Source organism: Phocoena sinus, chromosome 3 (genome assembly GCF_008692025.1).
Source record: "Phocoena sinus isolate mPhoSin1 chromosome 3, mPhoSin1.pri, whole genome shotgun sequence".
In the NCBI taxonomy this organism is placed as follows: Eukaryota; Metazoa; Chordata; class Mammalia; order Artiodactyla; family Phocoenidae; genus Phocoena; species Phocoena sinus.
This window is the reverse complement of record NC_045765.1, coordinates 113,664,907-113,688,528: the sequence shown is the minus strand read 5'-3', so window position 1 is coordinate 113,688,528 and position 23,622 is coordinate 113,664,907. Positions and strand designations below refer to the sequence as shown.

Below are 23,622 nucleotides of genomic sequence, written 5' to 3'. Positions count from 1 at the left end.
AACTGACTCAAGGCCCAAGAAATGTGCAGTTTCATAAATGCCTAAAGAAATTGTACTTAAATGATTTTCCATTCAGTATTCAGCCCTCTTAAATTCAGTTCTTCAAATGGTGTACAGTTCTTCCAGCAGTAGTATTGATTTTCTTTTCAACCGTGAAGATGGCAGTGACAGGATTCTCTAACGGGTGAAAAAATGGTATTACACTTTCCAACCACTGAAAAGTCAATTTTTTTTGGTTTTGCTTAAGGCAGGTTGTATATGATTTTTCCCATTTCTGTCATTTGATGCAACATAATATGTGATAACATATCTAGTGATAGAATAACCTAGGATTTTGTATATCATGTTTTAAAAAATTATGATGGTGGGAACATTATGGTAAATGAAAAAACCCAGGGTTTTAAGAATAGACAGACATGGTTTTGAATCATGGTTTTGCCATTTATTAACTGTGAGCCTTTGGGCATGCTAACATTCAAGTTCTCAGATCTTTAGTTTCCTTCTCTGTAGGATGGGGGAAAGAGGTCTATCTCTTCTATAATATTGAGGTGATGATGAAGGGAGAATGTCTATGAAATGCCTAACCTCATATCCATAGTATTTAAATCATTAACCGTTATTTCTGTTTCATAAGAGAAACTTGCTTTGGAAATTCAGTTACTGTTGGCTTTAAATAACACCTATGTGTAATATATCACTTAAGAAAAGACCAGAGGTGTATGCACCAATGTTTTTTAATCTCTTGGTGATGTAATTACAGGTGATTTTCATTATCTTTGTACTTTGGTACTTTCCAATATTTTTTTAAAATATTAACCACACATTATTTTTGTAATCTGAGAAAGTTCTGAAATATGAAATCAAGTATCAATTTCTATCAGCTTATGTGCACCTGTTCATTATAATTTAAGGCTCTCCATTATCAAATTCTGACTCTAAGTCTATAAGCCCAGAAATAAAATCACGAGCAATTTCAGTCCATTTATTACATCATGAATTTATAGCTCTGCATCTTCATCTCATGCTGATTGTAAATGGTAAGCTTAATTTTAAAACAGGTAATATGTTCACATGATTATAAAAAGTTTTTAGAAAGGTATTTAGTGAAAAGCATTGTCCCCACCTGTTCTTCAGTATGGCCAGTTTCCACTGACCTTGCTTCAAAATCTGGGTAACATCTTTATGCAATAATAAACAAATATGAATACATACTCTTACTGTTTAAGTGTTTTAATTGTTGAATTTAAGTTGAATTAGGCTAACACTAATTACTTGGTGCTATAGACAATATACAATTTCTAGAGTTTAGATAAAGCTTTAAAAGATGCTTACAGTATTCTTTTTTTTTTTAAAAAAACCTATTGATCTGTGATTTAAATTTATTTTATTTATTTATTTTTGGCTGCATTGGGTCTTCGTTGCTATGCATGGGCTTTCTCTAGTTGCGGTGAGCGGGGGCTGTTCTCTTCGTTGTGGTGTGCACGCTTCTCATTGTGGTGGCTTCTAGAGCCCAGGCTCAGTAGTTGTGGCGCACAGGCTTAGTTGCTCCGTGGCATGTGGGATCTTCCCACACCAGGGCTTGAACCCGTGTCCCCTGCATTGGCAGGTGGACTCTTAACCACTGCGCCACCAGGGAAGCTGCTTACTGAAAACCATTCCCTGTTGTCATGTAAGTTCCTTAAAAAGCAGAGCCCAAGACCAAAGTTTATGAGCAACTGCTTTTTTCAGGAGTGTAGATCCAAGGAAGCAGGCGTGAAGGAAAAAGGAAGTGAGATGGGGAAGGGAGAGCCAAGACCAGCGTGATTTACCAAATTGGCCAACACTTGGTATCAGGAACAACTGGTTATTTGACCTCAAGAATGGACTAATGCATCTCAGGACAATTCATATGGGGAGAAAGTAAGAATTGATCTGTTTACCCCAATGGGATGTTAATTCCAGGCTGCATATGAGTGGAGCCTGCCAGTATCTCGACTCTCTGAGTGGACAGGGAAGCTCTGGGGAGGAGCATGCCCGTGGTACGGGCAGCAGGATGATGAAGTGCTGTTGATTTGTGCCTATTGAAACCCAAGAAGAGCTGTTTGCCACCAGTGGTAGCTGGCCACAATCCAAAAGAAGCACTGCATAAGAAGGATCTAATACTCTTTAAGACACAGCCAGATACTTTTATAGTTCAAAAAAGCCTTGGTGTATCCTTTAGAAAATGGGATATTTGCCAGTCTCACATTTATTCTCTCATGTCCTATTACAACATGAGGCAATAAGAAAAACTATTTCCAATAGTAAAGTTAGAGCACAGGGCTAGGTCATGTTCAGACTGAAAGAGGCTGAAACCATCCACTTCTGTTAAAGATATGGAAACTGAGGCTGTTCACGAGTTCCTCAGAATCCACTCATTTTTATGTGAGCCATAAGTACTTTGGAAAATAGGTAGGGTAGGTAGATCTCATTATTTCACAGATGAGGACCCTGAGATTAATTTAAGTGTCTGGCCCTAGATAACCCAGCCAGCCAGCAATAAAAGCATTAGAAGCCTGGTCTTGTTCTCCTAAATCTGTTTGCCCAGATGGTTTCTTCCTATTGGCCAGGCATTGAAAAGTCTCTGCCAGGCCTGGAAGGCCTGAATTGCTGAATTGTCCAGGGCTGTACCATCACAGGACAATGTTTGGATGTTCAGAGCAAAAAAAGTTTCAATGCTATAGACTTTCAAAAAGGTAAGAAAGAACATTTGAAATAGGATCATTCTAACAGGAAATTTATTTTTTTTTAAAGATTTTTTTTGATGTGAACCATTCTTAAGGTCTTTCTTTATTGAATTTGTTACAATATTGCTTCTGTTTTGGTTTTTTTTTTTTTTTTTTTTTTTTTGCGGTACGTGGGCCCTTCACTGTTACGCGCAGTCTCAGCGGCCATGGCTCACGGGCCCAGCCACTCCGCGGCATGTGGGATCCTCCCGGACCGGGGCACGAACCCGTGTCCCCTGCATCGGCAGGCAGACTCCCAACCACTGCGCCACCAGCGAAGCCCCTGTTTTGGTTTTTTGGCCACGAGGCATGTGGGATCTTAGCTTCCCAACCAGGGATAGAACCCACACCCCCTGCATTGGAAGAAGTTAAGTTGAATTAGGCTAACACTAATTACTTGGTGCTGTAGACAATATACAATTTCTAGAGTTTAGATAAAGCTTTAAAAGATGCTTACAATAATCTTTTTTTTTTAAAAAACCTATTGATCTGTGATTTAAATTTATTTTATTTATTTATTTTTGGCTGCATTGGGTCTTTGTTGCTGTGCACGGGCTCTCTATAGTTGCGGCGAGCAAGGGCTGTTCTCTTCGTTGTGGTGTGTGGGCTTCTCATTGTGGTGGCTTCTAGAGCCACCACTGGACCGCCAGGGAAGTCCCAATAGGAAATTTCTTTCTGATGTTTCTGTAACTCTGTTATTGTGCTAGTAAAATATTTCTTCCCTTTTAACATTAAAAACTATTCATAGGTATTGCTATTCCCCCCCCTATTTTTAATTGTTAGAGCCCCAGAAAAATGAGGACTAATATATTAAAGTCACAAAAAAAACTTTGTGATAAGATATTACTCTGGGCTTTTATTTTTTTAATTAATTTTCAAATAAAAATACCTTAGTTTCTATTAGTTTAAATAATTTTTTTAGTAAAGTTCTCTCTCAAAGTTTACGTGGTAACATTGCAAATGATTTAGCCTTTTGGAAATAACACTGCAAAAACAGGATTTATATACTTTGACGATATAATCGGTCACAGGTTGAACCTATTAAAAAATTAAGGCTAGCTTCTTTTTTAATTTAAAAGTTTTACTTAATTGCTTAAATAAAAACTCACATTAAAATAATCCTACATATAGTTACAAAGGATGGTACAGCTTGAAAAAGTCTCTTGTAATTTTGAGGAAATTAACATGATGTGTCCGTGATGTTCTAAGAATATGAAATTTTAAAAACTAAAAATTTCTAATTCTTAGTAAAGCGAGAAGAATTCAACAACCTCACTAGGAACATATTCATTTTAGTCAACCACTTTTATGGACTGAATGCTTGTGAGAGACTGGGTGTGAGATGATCTGGTTCCGAGAGATCTGGAAGCTGAGGTACTACTTTCAGAGTGAATGGTCCGGGGATATTTTGCTGCAGTAGCTTGCGGAATGGTTTGCTGAAAAGGCAAAAATATGCTTCAACAATTCCATAAAATTATACATACTAAATATCATTTCATTATCTATAACTTAACCCAACAAACATTAGTACATGTAGATTCCTATTAGGGTCTTCCACTTAGAAAAGTCATCTTTAAAATACTTGAAGTAAAATTATATATATTATATCAAAACATTCACTGTGTATTTCAAAAGCTCTACAATACAGCTTTTGCTTAAAAAAAAATGAATGAAATCTCTTGAAACAAAGATCCTCATGTCAGATTCTGCTTTAATAAGATTTTCTCTTTAAAGAAAAGGAGAAATAACCTCTTTTCTTAGAGTGTTTTATATAAATGTTTCTTTGTACGTAAATAACTGGATAACCATTACAAATAGGAGAGATTCTTGCAACTAAGATAAAATTTTAGTTGCTAACCACCTAATCTGACCCTGACAAAAGAGCTATTTCTCCTTAGGGATGATGGGCAAGAGAACCTGTAGAAACAGATTCATGGTACCACTGGCATCATGATCTACAAAACATGGCACAGGATGAAGTAGCACTAGGAGCAAGCAGTTACCCAGCAGATGGAGCTCAAGTGTCAGAAATCTGATGAATGGTTTATTAGTAATAACTGTTTCTAGTAGTTGTAGTTCTTAGGATCCTGGGATAAAATGAAAAATAAAAATAGCACAGAGGACTGCCACTGTGCCTGTTACACAATCCAAAGTAGGTAACAATGGAAGCAGTTTATGGCTATTGAATTCGTGCCCAATTACTGAAGAGTAACTGAACATACTAAATAAACGAAGGGCAGTTTGAGAGATAAATATCAGAAACGGGTTGTAAGTCTTTAGTTCCTTGGTTTTTCTTCTGTAAAATATCATTCCAATCAGTACAAAAAAAAAACAGGTTGTCTGAATTAAAAATAAACACATGTGCTGTCTTTATATCTTCCTTGCCTTATGAACGGACAGTCTCTCTCCCCCTATCCCTTTATAAACATCATATGTGCTGATAAAAATAGAAATGAGTTCATTTCTTCTCATCTTTGATACCTAATCTCACATTTTCAAAAATACGGGGAGAAGTCATCTAAGGACTTCCAGAGGCTGTCCAACCTATGAGGGCTAAGGTGATCCTCTACCCTCGATGTGTTCAGTTTGGACTTGGTATCTCCATCTCAGTCTGCCACTTCACTGTGGTCACACTTTACCTGAAGCTAAATTTTAACAATCAATCCAGCTTCTTTTGACTTAATCATCTAGTAACAATCTAGTGTTCAGAAGGAAAAGGATTTAAAATCATTCCTTTTATCTTTTTGACATATTAAGCAGACAGGAATGTTGCTTAACATTCAGAATTTATATAGAGGACATTCTTCTTTAAAATCAATCGTTTCTCTTTAGGGATGTGTTCTTGTAACTTTTAGAAATTAAACTTTTTGAGACAATTGTTGATTCATATGCGATTGTAAGAAATAACACAGAGATATCCCATGTATCCTTCTCTAGTAACTTTTTTGTTGTTTTTGCGGTACGCGGGCCTCTCACTGTCGTGGCCTCTCCCGTTGCGGAGCACAGGCTCCGGACGCACAGGCTCAGCGGCCATGGCTCACGGGCCCAGCCACTCCACGGCATGTGGGATCTTCCCGGACAGGGGCACGAACCCATGTCCCCTGCATCGGCAGGCGGACTCTCAACCACTGCGCCACCAGGGACGCCCTCTAGTAACTTTTATTAAGTTAAATTTGCTTATGGCTTTACAATTTACAAAGTGCCTTTATACAACTCATTTAATTTTCATGTTATCTTATTTAATCCTGAATCCTGACAATAACTCCAGGAGCTAAGTACTCTTATTGCTCCCGTTTTACACGTGAAAAAATGGAGGCTCAAATATTTACTTGATTTGTATACGATCACAAAGGCAGTAAGTAGCGAAACTGAGGCACTAACTCAGGGTTTTTTTTTTTTTGGCTTAAATTCCATGTACTTTATATCACATGAATTTATTGCAACCTAATTTTTTTCCAAATTAGAAATACGTTGACAATTATATTTGAAAATAAGACTTCAAAAAATAAAAAAAAGGAGAAAACTTAAAAACCATAAAAGTAGGCATTTCTTAAGAGTAAAAAATCTGCTACATGGACAGCACTTAATGAGTAAACAGTTTTTGTCATTTTTTTAAATTAATGAGAAATCATTTATATACTTTACCCTTTTGGCCATCAATACACTGGATTAATTGTATTTGATAATTTTTATACTATGGAGAAGAAACAATGTTTCTGAAATTAATTTCCTAAAATAGGAAAGGTAGATTTAAAGCAGGTGTGATAATTATAAGTATATAAAGACTGTAATAGTAAAGGTAGAATAAGTACCAGTCATCATGGATTTTGCTCTTCTCCCCAACATGTCATTTAAGTGTTTATTAGTCTATCAATTCTCAGGAAAAAGATTTTTTGACAAGAAGTTATCAAATGCAGACTCACCACTGTGACCGGATGATGTTTTTCCACAACGACGGAGCTCATGGGAGGAGAAACTCCCATTATAGCTAAACTGCTACTGATTCTATTTTTTGAAGCAAAATCACATTTCCCTGTGATCCGGGCTGTGATTGTTCTTCCAGCTTTCTGTTGTGCTGATGTCACAACCCTGGGCCCATACTAAAAAACAAAAAAATATTCAGTTGGTAGAAAATCCATGGCAAAATTTATGGTACTTTTGCTTCTATAACTTATAGAGAAAATACACAGGCACTTAAAATAATTGTATATGCAACCAACTCTAACATGGGGAAAATTTTTAAACAAGAAGGCAAAAAGCAGAACATAAAACCAAGCACCCCAAACACCCCTTTAACCTTGGTATACCAACTATTTTATAGGATTTTAGGAACTTCTAAAACTTTATTCTGAAATAATTATAGATTCATAGGAAGTTGCAAAGAGAGCATAGAGAGGTCCTGTGTATTCTTCACCCAGTTTCCTGCAATGATTACATCTTATGTAATTACAATGTCAAAACCAGGAAGCTGATGTTGGAATGATGCCTGGATATAGATCTATGTCACTTTATCACATGTGTAGATTCCTGTAACTATCACTGCAATCAAGATACAGAACTATTCCATCACCACAAAGCTCTCCCTCGTGCTGTCCTTTCTTTAGAGTCATACCCATCTCCCTTCCCAAACAATCCCTAATTCTTGAACCGCTAATCTGTTTTATGAACTTCTGACCCTTATGGATAAATCATCATTACTCATATGCTTTTGTGTCCTCCCTTTTTCTTATGGCATTGTTAATATACTTTTTTTCATGAATAGAGACAAGCTATCATTTTTTTTTGAATTTTATTTTTATACAGCAGGCTCTTATTTATTTTATACATGAGACAAGCTATCATTTTTAATGAGAGGTTTTTATATCAACAAACTGCAGTTTAACTGTCCCAGTTCTTTTCCTATTATATATAGCAAACTTTTGTAATTAAAAAAAAAAAAAAAAGGATTTTTCTTTCTTTTTTTTTTTTTTGGCTGTACCACGCGGCTTGTGGGATCTTACTTCCCCGACCAGGGGTGGAACCCGGCCCTCAGCAGTGAAAGCACAGAGCCCTAACCACTGGACCACCAAGGAATTCCTGGATTTTCCTTTTCCTTTGAGAGTTATTTGTAGAATGTATTGCAAAAAGCGAGATGATTATATCAAAAGGTAATGTCAGGTTTTACAGTTTTTGTTGCTTACCACTGGACAATACACCAGAAAGATTACATTTACGTCAGGAGTAATACATGTACTCATTTTTTTTTTTTCATGATCAACTAATTACATTAGTGGGGCAAAAATCAAAAGGAATAAGAAAAAGGGAAATGACATATTTAAAAAGCCCCAATATTTGTATCTTAATATCTGACATGGAAACAATGCAGATTATTGGTTGAGTACAGGGCTCTGAAGCCAGACTGTCAAAGTCTGAATTACAATTGCATTAGTAATTGTGTCCACTGGCAAGTTACTCTCCCTAAGCCTCAATTTCCTCATGTATGAAACAGGGAGAGCAGGCCCAACTGACTAATGCTAGCCTTTCACTTTGTGTTCAGATGAAGAGCAAAGTTAGAAGAGAAACTTTACTGATTCAGCTTAAAAATCCAATTAAAACCCCTCGATTATTTCAAATGGAGTTAGAAAAAGTAAAGTGCCATCTGTTGTTCAACTTTGTGAACTGCAATAGTACATTTGCTTGTATAACTGCCTAATATATATTTTTTTTCAGTAAATGTGCTGCCGAAGCGAGCACATGTTTTTTGAAAATATTTTCCACCATGAAATTCTGATATTTAATATACTGATGATGTCTGCAGAAAAGAAATAATTTCACAGATGAAAATATTCTTTCACTAGAATGGTAATCCTCCCTTCTCCAGTTATTTGTCTCCTGATTCTCTGCAGTTTACTTTCTACACACACCTTTTAGGTACTGGAAATTACTGAAGAAGACTAGAAAAAGTTTTGAATGTTCATAGGAATCCTCTGTGATTCAAATGAAGAGAAAGATAGCCAGGGCTGGATCACAAATCTCTCTTTTCCTGTTCCTAACAATAATGGTTTCATGTAAGGTAAGTAATCCAAGTAATGTATTTGTTTTTGCTTTTGTCAATATGGTTCTTTTTAAAAACAAACAGACATATTTGAGGTAAATCTGAGTATTTTAATTAAATAAGAAAGGAAGAAAACTAGCATGGCACTTACAGATTGATTTACTTGTGATTCTCCTTTCTCTCTAACCCTAAATGCTGTACTTATGTGAATGAAATTGAATGGGTGTCTGTTTTGAAGGAGCAGGATGTAGCTGGACGGGTGGGGGAAGAAGAAGGGCTGTCTATATAATATTGTGTTTTTCAGGTTTCAAAGACTTCAAAATTAGGTGACCAAATTGTTTCAAAAAATAAAAAGGGTGGTAAGTACACTCATTCATTTGGTTCTCGTTATGCATGTTCAGATTCAGATATAAACCCAGATGTACAAATGGTGTAGTCATATTTTAAGAAGGGAATTTTGAAAAATCTAGCTCTATGTGTTATCTAGATATGCAGCATGAATGACAAACCAGAAATTTATATAAATACTCACTGTGTTTATTTAAATGAGATCATCAGTATAGGATCACACTTCAAAATGTGTAATCATGAAAAATAAACACAGCTTGAACGCATGTCAGGGTTGAATTTTAGTGTCTTATTTCTAAATCAAAACTCCCCCACACATTCAAATTTCTCTTAAGTCATATTTAAGAAATGCAAAATAGCAGATCTCAACATATTTTTCCCCAAAGTTAGTAGCTTCCAAAAGGCAGAAATTCAAGGGACTTCCCTGGTGGTGCAGTGGTTAAGAATCCGTCTGCCAATGCAGGGGACATGGGTTCGAGCCCTGGTCCGGGAAGATCCCACATGCCGTGGAGCAACTAAGCCTGTGCGCCACAACTACTGAGCCCACATGCCACAACTACTGAAGCCCGCGCGCCTAGAGCCCATGCTCCGCAACAAGAGAAGCCACCACAATGAGAAGCCCGCACACCGCAATGAAGAGTAGCCCCTGCTCACCACAACTAGAGAAAGCCCGTGCGCAGCAACTAAGACCCAACGCAGACAAAACTAAATTAAAAAAAAAAAGGAAAGCAAAAGGCTGGAATACTTCAGATGACCAACTGTCTGGCTGACTCATGCGTCCCTTGGCTGCAGAGAGCTGCCTAGCTCTACAGCACCTTCTAATGGCCTGTGTAACTCTTTTTTTTTTTTGGCCGCATTGGGTCTTAGTTGCGGCACATGGGATCTTCATTGAGGCACGTAGGCTTCTCTCTAGTTGAGGCGTGTGGGCTCAGCAGTTGTGGCGTGCAGGCTTAACTGCCCCATGGCATGTGGTATCTTAGTTCCCTGACCAGGGATCGAACCCATGTCCCCTGCATTGGAAGGCGGATTCTTAACCACTGGACCTCCAGGGAAGTCCCTGTAAATCTTAATTAAGACCTAAAACCTACTCTGCCATCTTCCTTCCTCTCATGTAAGTGGTTAGGGTCAGGGAGGAGAGGGAGACAAGCAAATCTGAATCATCCCAGCACCTTTATAGAACTGTACATGCCTTTGTGCCAGATCCAAGCCAGAGTAGGGAAGAAGGGCATAGGGTTTTTGTTTTTTAAACATAATGTTTATTATATGGAAAATTTTTATTTTTTTTAGTTTCTGCTTTATAACAAAGTGAATCAGTTATACATATACATATGTTCCCATATCTCTTCCCTCTTGTGTCTCCCTCCCTATCCCACCCCTCTAGGTGGTCACAAACCACCGAGCTGATCTCCCTGTGCTATGCGGCTGCTTCCCACTAGTTACCTATTTTACGTTTGGTAGTGTATATATGTCCATGCCACTCCCTCACTTTGTCACAGCTTACCCTTCCCCCTCCCCATATCCTCAAGTCCATGCTGTAGTAGGTCTGTGTCTTTATTCCCGTCTTGCCCCTAGGCTCTTCATGACCTTTTTTTTTTCTTAGATTCCATATATATGTATTAGCATACGGTATTTGTCTTTCTCTTTCTTACTTCACTCTGTATGACAGACTCTAGGTCCATCTACCTCACTACAAATAGCTCAATTTCGTTACTTTTTATGGCTGAGTAATATTCCATTGTACATATGTGCCACATCTTCTTTATCCATTCATCCGATGATGGACACTTAGGTTGTTTCCATGTCCTGGCTATTGTAAATAGAGCTGCAATGAACATTTTGGTACATGACTCTTTTTGAATTATGGTTTTCTCAGGGTATATGCCCAGTAGTGGGATTGCTGGGTCATATGGTAGTTCTATTTGTAGTTTTTAAAGGAACCTCCATACTGGTCTCCATAGTGGCTGTACCAATTCACATTCCCACTAGCAGTGCAAGAGTGTTCCCTTTTCTCCACACCCTCTCCAGCATTTATTGTTTCTAGATTTTTTGATGATGGCCATTCTGACCGGTGTGAGATGGTATCTCATTATAGTTTTGATTTGCATTTCTCTAAGGGCATAGGGTTTTTTTAAAAAAAAGCCGTGCAGAGGTGAGTCTGATAAGCTTGGCCTGTATCCCTGTGCCCTTCACTTGAGAGACACTGAAGAATACAGGTTTAACGACAGGAGGCCGAGAAGTCAGAACCACAGTATGCATATTAATAGCTTGATTAATTTAACTTCAGGTAAATTCTCCCACAAATACGCCATCCTCATTCAGTACTCTTCCCCCTCTATGGACTCCTCTATTAGCAGCTAGTGACTTTAGGAAAAACAATTCCTATCTTCATTCCAATTATAAATGAAAACTTAAAACCTAACCAAGATGGAGTCACTACAGAGTAGTGTTAATATGTCTGCATCCAGGAAAAGGGAAGCTGTAGTTAAATAAGAATATACAAAAAAGCCATTAGCCTCCTAAGCCCTTGAAAGTACCCACTGATTTCCTTTAAAATTAATAAGTTCATTTTTGTTTAATTATCACTATTGTAATAGAAGTTTCAGGTATTATTTTCATTACAAATTCATGTTTTAGCTACCTTGTGTATTAAATGTTTTCTGTGGATTGGCCTAAAGACCATATAGACTCTTTTCTCCATGGGAAAATATGTTCTGAGTTCAAAATATCCAATATACAAACAAGTTTGGAACCTTTTTCCCAACATAGGCACCTGAGTTAACTGTACTGACCATTTCTTCCTGTGTAGAGGAAGCTGTAGCTGTCGATGCAGCGCCGTGAGGGGCAGAAACAGGAAGGTGAACAGAGGAAGTGGAAGCAGCCCCGGCAGGAGTGATGGAAGCAGCAGAGGGAAAGGCAGCAGTGCAGGTGGCTCCCAGGGCTGCCGCTGGTGGGGATGGCGGCACTGCTGAGGGCAACGGAGGAGCTGAAGGATCCAAATGAGAAGAATGTTCTTTTCCTTGAACACCAGGACCATACTCTTCCCTTTTATTATTTGTGAAGTCTGTCCCTATAAATCACAAATTAATTCCATTAACACTCTTCCAAGTTAAGATTACGTTTATATTCCCAACAGTGAAAATACATAATCTCCAAAATGTGGTCCAGCAGAAATGTAGAAATGTGTCATATACTAGATAGGTTAACACTGTTCGGTTAATGCAGTTTGTCAGTGTTAACTGGTTAATGTCAGCATTAACCACTAAAGACTTCAGACCAGTTCCTTCAACATGTGAAAGCTAATGAATGATTTGCTCTTATGTAAAAAAATAAATTATGTACTCAGCTGGGACCTTACAACCACTATTATAATATGGTCACATTGTGCCTAAAGATTTATGTTCTTTGCATTATTTAATACAACTATCCTGATAAATGGCCTGGTATTTAGATCTTTAGAATAGTTTTCTGATATCACCATACCCTCTTCATTTACCATCTATTGCTCTTAGCCTAACAAAACCAATGTATTTTTAATTCTTGAGTTTTTCGGCAAGCAATAATAAGTCAATAAGTAACACTAAAATCTTTACTTTTGATACTGTAAAAGAAATGAGTTCTTGCAGGTAGATTATATGTCATGAATTAAGAGCATATTTGCACATTTAACTGATTTTAGTGACACATATATAGAAACCTTCTCTCAAAACCGAACCTTAATCTTAGATCAAAGGAACAAATAATGTCAGCTTCCAGAAGCCAGGATAAAGAGTCCTATTCTAGATTTCCACCCCCCAGCATTAGAATTTGGTTAAAATTTCCACTTAAGACTATATCTTCGGGGCTTCCCTGGTGGCACAGTGGTTAAGAATCCACCTGCCAATGCAGGGGACACGGGTTCGATCCCTGGTCCGGGAAGATCCCATATGCCACGGAGCAACTAAGCCTGTGAGCCACAACTACAGAGCCCGTGCGCCACAATTACTGAAGCCCACACACCCAGAGCCTGTGCTCCGCGACAAGAGAAGTCACCGCAATAAGAAGCCCGCACACCGCAACTAGAGAAAGCCCGTGTGCATCAACGAAGACCCAACATAGCCAAAAATAAATAAAATTAAAAAAAAAAGACTATATCTTCCTGGTGCCAAACATCAGGGTGAGGATTTCAATATTCAGTCACTGAGATGTTTCAGAATATATGAATAGAGGGCATTATGTAGCCCTATGCTGAAAAGGTTTTCCATGTTGTCCTCATTCCAGAAATTCCAGAAATTTGGACTTCTGTATAAGTTCCATCCAGAAATTTGGACTTCTGTATAAGTTCCATCCAGAAATTTGGACTTCTGTATAAGTTCTTGTCTTAGACTATCTTTACATAAAATAGAGCAATAGTTACTTCATTAACAAAGTTTAATGAGGATTACAATGCATAGGCCCTTTGAAATAATTTGATGAAAGATGAATTCAACATATACTGCTTTTGCTTTGAAAACAAAACACACACACTGAGTTTTAACATGTTTTTCATAGAAAGTGACTGATTGTCTCTTTTTTTAGGTGGGTGGCAGACTTATGTGGAACCAGTATAGTAATTATTCTCACTTTAACTGGGTATGTTTTTCAGTTGGAAAGCATTTTTCTACTGTTCCTAAAACTACTTTAAAAAGTGGCAGGTATCCCTTTAAAGGCCATTTGTATTGACATATTTTGTCTACCTCATAGAAACTTTTATCTAAGCTATAAGATTTATTAGGATATTGTACAACATGAGATGCACTGCAGATTATGGCTAGCAGAGAATCAGAAGAGATAAAAATACATATTTATTTTGCTCTAACAAGTAGAGCAGTACATTAGAAACACTGTATTATTAAAATCTGCATTATAAAAAACAATTGCTTTGGCTTCCCTGGTGGCGCAGTGGTTGAGAGTCTGCCTGCCGATGCAGGGGACACGGGTTCGTGCCCCAGTCCGGGAAGATCCCACATGCCGTGGAGCGGCTGGGCCCATGAGCCATGGCCGCTGAGCCTGAGCGTCCGGAGCCTGTGCTCCACAACGGGAGAGGCCACAACAGTGAGAGGCCCGCGTACCACAAAAAAAAAAAAAATTGCTTTAAGGGGGCCAGAAGTAATTTTTTTTTTCCTTGTGAGAATTTATTTTTAAATAAATTTATTTATTTTTTAAATTTATTTTTGGCCGCCTTGGGTCTTCGTTGCTGTGCACGGGCTTTCTCTAGTTGTGGTGAGCAGGGGCTACTCTTCGTTGCGGTTCGCGGGGTTCTCATTGCAGTGGCTTCTCTTGTTGCACAGCATGGGCTCTAGGTGCGCGGGCTTCAGTAATTGTGGCATGCGGGCTCAGTAGTTGTGGTTTGCAGGCTCTAGAGCGCAGGCTCAGTAGTTGTTGTACACGGGCTTAGTTGCCCTGCAGCATGTGGGATCTTCCCGGACCAGGGCTCAAACCTGTGTCCCCTGCATTGGCAGGTGGATTCCTAACCACTGCGCCACCAGGGAAGTTCCTCTTGTGAGAATTTTTAAAATTTTATTTTAATAGCTGTTATTAAAATGCCACAAGACAGATATCACAGAGCAAATCCAGCATTACATTACACTGAACTCTTGCCTTTGGTAGCTCCATCAACACTAGTGTGTACTGCTAACATGTGTCTTACTAGTCCTGTTTATCTTTACTACCCATTGTTATGGTAAACAAAGCACAAGAGGACTTCCCTGGCAGTCCAGTGGTTAAGACTCCGTGCTTCCAATGCAGGGGGTGCAGGTTCGATCCCTGGTCGGGGAACTAAGATCCCACATGCTGCACGGCACAGCCAAAATTAAACAAAACGAAACAAAGCACAAGGCCACTGAAAACAGCTGGGATCTCAGAATCTGGCATTAGCTGCAGATGATAGTAGACTTAAAAAAAACAGGAGCAAAATAAATCATGTTGTATAATTATCAGAATACATTTTCTCAAAGTCCTGTTATGGATATTTGCCTGTAAGAGACATAGCTGTATTTGAATTTAAAATTTAAGACGGTAAATTTATTAAGGTGGTAAGACACTCTGTCCTAAGTAAATTCGTAACCTTCTTAAGTAGGTTACGAGAAATAGATTTCTTGCAATTGAATGTAGCAAGTTCTAATGATTATAATTTCTCACTGTACTTGTGAAACCCAGTATCTGTTACAAGTAGATAATTAAATTCTTCAATTTAATATATACAACTTGCTAACAATGACAACTGAAAGCAGACTATCCAATCATTGGGGACGGTAAGTTTGTTTTTAGCATTAATACTCAATTAAAAGACGATTTACTAGAGAAATCAAGTACTCATTTGGGTATTAGCAAGATAAACCATTCAGCTTCAAGATTCTATGATTCTAAGTTTCTAACTTGCATGTGGGCCACATACCATGACTGTTTCAGAAAGAAAACGATTTGCCTTAACTCACTACCATCTATAGCGTGCACAATTGAAATAAAAACCGTTTACTGAGGCTTTAAAATGAGGGCATAACAAGCACAGACAAGTTATTCACAGGACTGAAATCATCTTAATGATGGTACAAAATGAAATTGTCTCAATAAATAAACTGAGTTTCAAACAGGATTTAATATGAGGAAATACTGCAAAAATGTTCAATGTGTACATGAAACTTTGGAGGCTGACTTAAGACTGCAATAATTATATCATGAATATCCTCTTACATGTTAAAGTATTTTTTGTCTTTTAAAGTGCTTTCAGTTATATTTCACTGCATTCTCACAAGAACCCTCTATGAAGCAGGTAAGGAAGATTTATATTATCTTCTTTGTTCAGAGAAGAAAACTAAAACCCAGTGAGGAAAATAGGCCTCCTTGTAAATTGGTGGCAAAGCTGTTCTAAGCCATGTGGATGACAAAAGCCACTCAGATCCTAGCCAATACATGGACCTTTCCTGACATAGAATTATTTTACTCAACTTCTATAGATAGGCCTATATGTATACTTGTTGAAAATGAGTTTTAGTTGAGGACTCTCTTGCACTGGAAGACAAGCAATTTTTAAAAAATGGGAAACCATGAATAGACAAGAAATATTTAATAATGAAAACAGTCTAAGGAATTTGGCTACTTAGAAAAAAACAGAAATGAAATTTTATACTTAAAGGCATTACCATTATAGTTAAAAGAGCCTTAAAATAATGTTATACATTCAAAGCAGTATTATAACATTGAGCCTAAATACTTGAGTTAACAGTTTACTTGATCAGATATAAGATACTGTAAGTAACCATGACTGAGAGAATTTTCATGGCAGATTTAAAACTGAATATAACACCATGATATTAAAAATAGCAGTGCCTGGATAAGACATAGGTACTGCAGAAAATCAGTACTGCAGACCACACCAATCACTGAAATCTCCTCAAATCCTTTTTGAAAGTAGGCAGAGAATCTTAAAATACTAACCTGTATCACCTCTGCTTTGAAATATAGTCATGGCTTCAAGATTTAATGCACATACACCCCTCATGAAAGCTTTCTTCATGGAATCTTCAAAGTGCTCTTTTTCATGCTGCATCCTTTGGATCTCAGCTTTTGCATTTTCCAAAGCTCCAGATAACTAAAATCAGGAAAATTTTTAAAAAGAAGAGAAAAAAATTGAGACACAAGGAAGAATATCTATTGTTTAAAAAAAAAAAAAGAGACTTATACTGTGAAGTTATTTTTGTGTGAAATACTAAAATCACTTTACCACATACCTCTTCTGCTGTGTCTCAGTTTATTTTAAAAGATGCATCTAACCTCTATTGTCTCCATCAACAAACCATTTTCATTCCTAACCATAAAGTCAGGGTTTAAACAAAGGGAATTTTACACCAGTCCCAATCCTGATTGATGTGTTCTAATTATACAGAATGATGTTATTTCTCACCATAAAATTTTTATGTAGGATACTAGACAAAATATATTAAGAGCCCCAAACAGCCCTCACCCCTTCAGAAAAAAATAACTAAATGCCTGCAACAGTAACAGTTGTTTTTAACTAGATGTTATCTATAGAATTTAAAGTGCAAAGTGCCATTAGGTACAACACTTTCCCACAGACCAAATCTAAAGGGACTGCATGGGACTTCCCTGGTGGCGCAGTGGTTAAGAATCCACCTGCCGATGCAAGGGGCATGGGTTCGAGCCCTGGTCCAGGAAGATCCCACATGCTGCAGACCAACTAAGCCCATGCGCCACAACTACTGAAGCCCTTGCGCTTAGAGCCTGTACTCTGCAACAAGAGAAGCCACTGCAATGAGAAGTCTGCGCACCGCAACGAAGAGCAGCCCCTGCTCTCCGCAACTAGAGAAAGCCCAGTGCAACAATGAAGACCCAAAGCAGCCAAAAATTAAAAAAAAATTAAAATAAATTTAAAAAAATAAAAAAGGGACTGCATTTTTGCATGTCATTTTCATTTGCAGAAAATTATTTGCATAATAAAACTTTAAGAATTAAGTGTTATAATGATGAAAAAAAGTTTTTTCCTCTTAATATTTGATTTCAAGAGGCCTACTGCATTCTTTAGTATGGTTTTATTTTCATTTTGGGTCTCAAACGTTTTCCCATGGAAACAATGTTAATATTATTGTTATAAGTCTAAATAACTTCAATTTATATACAACCACTTTATACCAACATTATAAAAACATAGTACACTTAAAATAACATCAGGATAAATACTTGTTTTTGGTCTTTATTTCTGGCTAAATAAAGGCCAAAAGAAGCCTAAGAAAGTATGCTTTCTTAGAGATGTAAGGATCTGTGGCTGATTTACATTTCCAAGAGAAATGTACATGCAAGAGATTTAACACAGGTTTGGAGGTCAAAGTTATAACTACTTAAAAGAACAAGTAAGTCTGTAAGTCTGACTAGTACTGTTTGTTCCCAGTAGTCTCATTTGAACCCACACTGCACTGAATGAAATTGGAGAAATGGGTTACTCTGCCTAACTGTAAACTAACAGTGAGTGATGCTACCCATCTTTTTTACTTTTATTAAAAAAGTGAAAAAAAAAGTTTACCACTGCAACTTTGGCTTCATAGTCATTGGAAATCTGGACACAGACTTCCTCAGCTCTTGCTTGGCAAGCTCGTTCCACCACTTCTTTCCACTGCTTCTGTACTATGGCCCGCCAGCCTCTCCAGACTTTCTTCAGTAAAGTTCTCTGGAAGTACTGGTCAGCTAGTTTACTTTCATAAACCTAAACGAAAGTAATATACAACCTCAAAAACACAGTGGACTGGTAAAATATACTGGCAGTAGTAACAAAAAACATAAGCCTGCGGGAAGCAGGGTACATGTATTATCATTTAATACTGTGTAATCGTGTTTTTCTCATGTGCAGATGGGAGGACAGGCTTAAAGAGGTTAAGCAACCTGCCTAGGTCACACAGGCAGAAAGGGAAAAGCCAACCTTGCCTCATTCCAGAGCCTAAGCTCTTATCCATTACATCATTGCTTTATGCAACTAATCAAGGTAGGGGGAAAACAAAAAAACAAACGAAAGAAAATGAGTTAACTTGCCCCTTGCCATCTTGGTTATGAATTCGCATGACCTTTTAGCTGAAAACAGGGCTAGGAGCTGGAAGGCAGAAAGAGTGGTGACTGTGGCTCCAGATGGCCCTGCTTTCTCTACAGCTTGGTGGCCACCACCATAAGCAGATTAATTTAATTTACATACTTTACCATCATATTTAGTACCAGAATGATCCTAGTAGGAACATATGCTATTCTTCTTTTATCAATGAATTTAAATTCTTTTGAAGGAGCATATCCAATTGTTGATTTTCTTAAAAAATTTTTTTATTCAAAAACTGATGGCAACTTCAACTATTTCAACTAACAGTTGAACATATTCTCATTATGTCACCCAATAAATAACTTTCAAAATATGACTCAGTTTTAAATAGCTCTTTTAAATATGGTTAATGTAGATTTAATCTATTGGGATTAATTTTAAAAAAGAAGCACTAACAAGTATTCTTAAAGGAGAAATCCTATTCCATGACAGTAACAGCCTTTTCCTTAAATATTAATCTCTTGGAACTAAATGCACAAAGATTGCTCCATGACTCACATGGGTATCATATATAAAAAAATTATATATATATATATATATATATATATATATATAAAATCTCCATCCCCTACACTCTTTGAGTCTCTGTATTCTGCCTTCTTCTGGGATACATATATACTTTCATACTTTTCTACTTCTGATACAATAACTTACTATTCTCAGCTTATATTTATACTGATATACTGATTCAGCTCACTTTTTTTTTTTTAACATCTTTATTGGAGTATAATTGCTTTACAATGGTGTGTTAGTTTCTGCTTTATAACAAAGTGAATCAGTTATACATATACATATATCCCCATATCTCCTCCCTCTTGCGTCTCCCTCCCTCCCACCCTACCCTCTAGGTGGTCACAAAGCACCGAGCTGATCTCCCTGTGCTATGCGGCTGATTCAGCTCACTTAATTAAAAGATATTCAAGTTTAAATTATATATAAACTAAGGATAATTTTTAAAAAGCTTATGGACATGGATTTCTTTAATTCTTATTAAGGCAAGTTATGCAACAAACATGCAATTTTATAATGTATAAATATAGTATTGCCTCTTTATGAAGATGATATATTCAGGTATTTTAGAAGTAGAAATAATATAGGAAGCATATGATATGCTAAAGGTGATAAATTCATGTGATTACATCTGAAGTCAAATTTGTTAAAGGGGATTCCACCACCAGGACATCTGTAATTTCGGTACAGTTCTTACTAACCTACTATGAAGTAGAAAATGATATATCAATAAGTCTATAAAATATAAGAAGTATTTTTTCCCAAGCCATACCAAAATCAAGTTCCTTTAAAACAAGAGTAACATTAAATTGTTAATTCATTTTGACTTACTAAAAAAATCTTTCTTTGACTTGAACAAGAGTTCTAATACATGATTCTAAATGCTTCTGAGTTCAGAAGTCTAATAAGTGTCAGTCAGCTTTTCTTTTTCACACTTACGTCCTGTCTGGATTTGACATGGCTGATTTGCCAGCGGAAGAATGTTCTCATCAACTCTATCCTTTCCTTTTGCTTGCCTATGGCATGAGACAAGCTAGAAATCACCTGTAAACAGCAATTAGTAAAATGGTTTTTTTATATATCAAAAAATGCTAGAGAGAATACTTATGGATCACTACTGTATTCATCTAGTTAACCTCATTAAAAAACTTTCCCATATGAATACACTACTTATCAATGAATGAAGGGGAACAAAAGAGGAAAGAAATCTTCATTATGTGTATCCTGGTAATAATCAATAAAATGTTTATATACAGTATATGAAAATTAATATGATCACTGGAATTTAATTCAAGAAAAACAACCATACATTTGAGAGTTTTACTACGTATACAAAATGTTTTTATTCACTAGACTTGAGGGCAGAGACCAGGTTTAAAATATCTTTCTAGCCCCTAAATACCTTCAATACCTTGGAATAGAAGTTTCTCAATAATTGTTTAATGATCTTCTGGATTCAACAAACTCATAAAAGCAAATAATTGTTACACTTTGATGTACTTTTTCAGTGATATTATTCCTGTTCTTTAAAAAAAAAAATCTATGAAGGCTTTTAAATCCTGAGATAATATTCTTTTTTTTTTTTGCGGTACGCAGGCCTCTCACTGCTGTGGCCTCTGCCGTTGTGGAGCACAGGCTCCGGACGTGCAGGCTCAGCGGCCATGGCTCACGGGCCCAGCCGCTCCGCGGCATGTGGGATCTTCCCAGACTGGGGCATGAACCTGCATCCCCTGCATCGGCAGGCGGACTCTCAACCACTGTGCCACCAGGGAAGCCCAATATTCTTTCTTATAAAGAACTGAGTAACTGAAATATATATCTAAAAATGGTCCCGTTAAAAAGAGATTTGGTAAATTAGGCATATTTACTGAGAGACATTCTGGTTCTTTAAATAATTTTCAAAAGTGGAAAAGGGCAGGAATTCTAAGATACTAAAAATAGTCCATTAAGCTGTGTAGTGGCACATGGCTGTTCACTTTATTTTCAAAAACTGGACATGCATATATACTCTTTTTGCGTGTGACAGTTTTGAAATAAAAAAATTAAATTTAATAAAATATTTTAAAACCTTAGGAGAGAATTTTGAGGGTAATAGAGAAAATGACTGACATTAGTATCTATTGTTTCAAAAAAGCAAACTACGTAAAATGATCAATTTTACATTGCACCCTATAACACCCCCAAAAAAGTATGTTTAAAAAACCCGATAATCTTATCTAGTTCATTAAAACAGTGAGTGCTGCATTTGCAGACAAGTAGCTGAGGTGTCTGCTGTGAGTCCCTCTTCTCTGAAGGTCACCATCCTCCTGTGGGAGCTACAGATTTGCTGCCCATCTGCTTTGTTCAAGGTGCTGTTGGGAAGCACAAAATTAGCCCAGATTTAAACCCTACTCTCAAGTTCTTAAGAGGCTGACAGAAAGTGAAATAAACAGTGCTCTTGTGCTTATCAACAAAATGAAGGACTTCATTAATGAATAAAGACATATCACAGATAGAATGAATGTGGGATACTTATGCCCCTCTGAAAGGATGGTTGAAAATGTGGGTAATGGTGGTTCCCTGACATTCTGTTAAGGGCAGTTAGGAAGAAAAGATTGGGAAGAAAAAACTAGTGTTCCCACACTTAATATGCACTCTTAGAGCATACAAAACGTGATGGCAAAGATAAAATGACGTGATCCTGGCACATTTAATGTGAAGAATAAATCTTGTTTCTATGCATCTATTTTTCTACCAGTTTCTGAAATGATCTTCCCTTTGTATCTTGTAATGATCTAAACAATCAGTTCCTGGCATTTATTACCCAGCAAGACATTTACTGAATCTCAGTTAAAAAGCAGTATGAAAAAGAAGACCTCATCTTTTCTCCCAATGGAGACTTCATAGGTTTTTTGCAGCTCCTTCAAGCTGTTGATCTGGCTGCACAGTTGTTTTATATCTGCTGCATGCTTTTCTCTCTCTTTTTTCATTTCCATTCGGTGCCAGTCAATAAAATTAAGTCTCCATTTACTTAGTTCAGATATGATGTTTGTCTGAAAAATAAATATACTGACAATTAAGTAGTCTGTTCCTTAATACCACTTCATAAAATGACACTGAAATTAAGAAAAAATTTTTAAAAATCAGAACAATCAACATAAGAGCTATTAAAAAAAAATCCACTAATGAAAACATCTGCAAGTTCAACAGTCACAGCTCTTCTTAGTTCACATTCACCATACTAAGGACATGATTTTTTTCCCCTATTTTAAGTTACTTTGTATGAAACCTTAGTGTCATTAAAATATTTTTTAGGTCTCATTCATTAATAAGCAGTTCCTTTGTTTACTCAAGGACTTAAATATCCATATTAAGGTGGATCAGACAAAAAGGAAATGCAGGACTATGGCCTAGGCTGAGCCACAGGACTGGGATATTATTTAGATAGAGATGAACAGTGGAAACCATTGGAGTTGATGTTTTCATCCTCCAAATCATTCATCACAACAGCCACCTTACAACAAATTGCTAAGACCGATCCCTTTTCACCCTACTGACTGGCATAAATAAAAAGACCAAATAATCATGTTATCAAAAAACTGGATAACAGTATCAAAAAACTGGGTAACAGTATGGTTAACTGAACATAGGACAATTTTTAAATGGTTGGTGGTACATTACTCCAATGGACTTAACGCCACCATTAGAAGTATGAAACCTGTTCCCTGGAGAAAAATGATAGAAATTATACTAAAAGATTACTTCTAGAATTTAAGGTTCCAAATAATGGAGAAAATATAGATGCCACAAAACTCTCATGACCATAATTTCTCCACATATGTGAATACTCAGTTTTCTCAAACTGTTTCAGAAAAACTGTCATTTTCTCCATTATATTTTAAATAGCAGAAAAACTGCCATTTCTGGATTAGTTTGTTTTATTTAGAGGCCACTAACATCACCAGAATAAAAATCAATTTTTATTGATTTATCAGTTATACACTGTGGTTGCTATAAGAGTGGCTATAAAATGAATACATGTTGCTAAAATTGGGTCTTATGCTTCATATAAAAGGAGACATTTCCATTAGTCATAGGTATGATGTGGGAAAGGCTCAATAGGTGTCTCTCTCAGTCACACAGGCTGAGCCTTTCAAAACATCTCGAGAAGTTCAGTAGCACATGGAGAGCTGTTCCAGCAACTATTTAAAACCTTGCTATTCAAAGTATGGCTTCTGAACCATCACCTGGGAGATTGTTAGAAATGCACCATCTTAGGGATGTCCCTGGTGGCGCAGTGGTTAAGAATCTGCCTGCCAGTGCAGGGGACATAGGTTCGAGCCCTGGTCCGGGAAGATCCCACATGCCATAGAGCAACTAGGTCCATGCTCCACAAC

General features: G+C 37.0%; 1 protein-coding gene across 5 annotated transcripts in view; it reads right to left on the bottom strand.

Moving 5' to 3' along the window:
* Positions 1-2,868: 2,868 nt before the first annotated feature.
* Positions 2,869-23,622, bottom strand: part of POC5 (POC5 centriolar protein) — a 34,409-nt gene continuing 13,655 nt past the window's right edge. For 3 of the 5 annotated variants that reach the window (XM_032628749.1, XM_032628746.1, XM_032628747.1), the window contains exons 6-12: positions 22,102-22,278; positions 20,186-20,290; positions 18,179-18,358; positions 16,579-16,732; positions 11,916-12,193; positions 6,668-6,844; positions 3,017-4,180 (exon numbers count right to left, since the gene is read on the bottom strand). In XM_032628749.1, the coding sequence (XP_032484640.1) occupies positions 4,037-4,180; positions 6,668-6,844; positions 11,916-12,193; positions 16,579-16,732; positions 18,179-18,358; positions 20,186-20,290; positions 22,102-22,278 (1,215 nt within the window). In that variant the 3' untranslated portion in view covers positions 3,017-4,036. Of the gene's footprint in view, positions 4,181-6,667; positions 6,845-11,915; positions 12,194-16,578; positions 16,733-18,178; positions 18,359-20,185; positions 20,291-22,101; positions 22,279-23,622 lie in introns of all 5 variants that reach the window. The other 2 variants (XM_032628748.1, XM_032628751.1) reach the window with 2 other exon arrangements.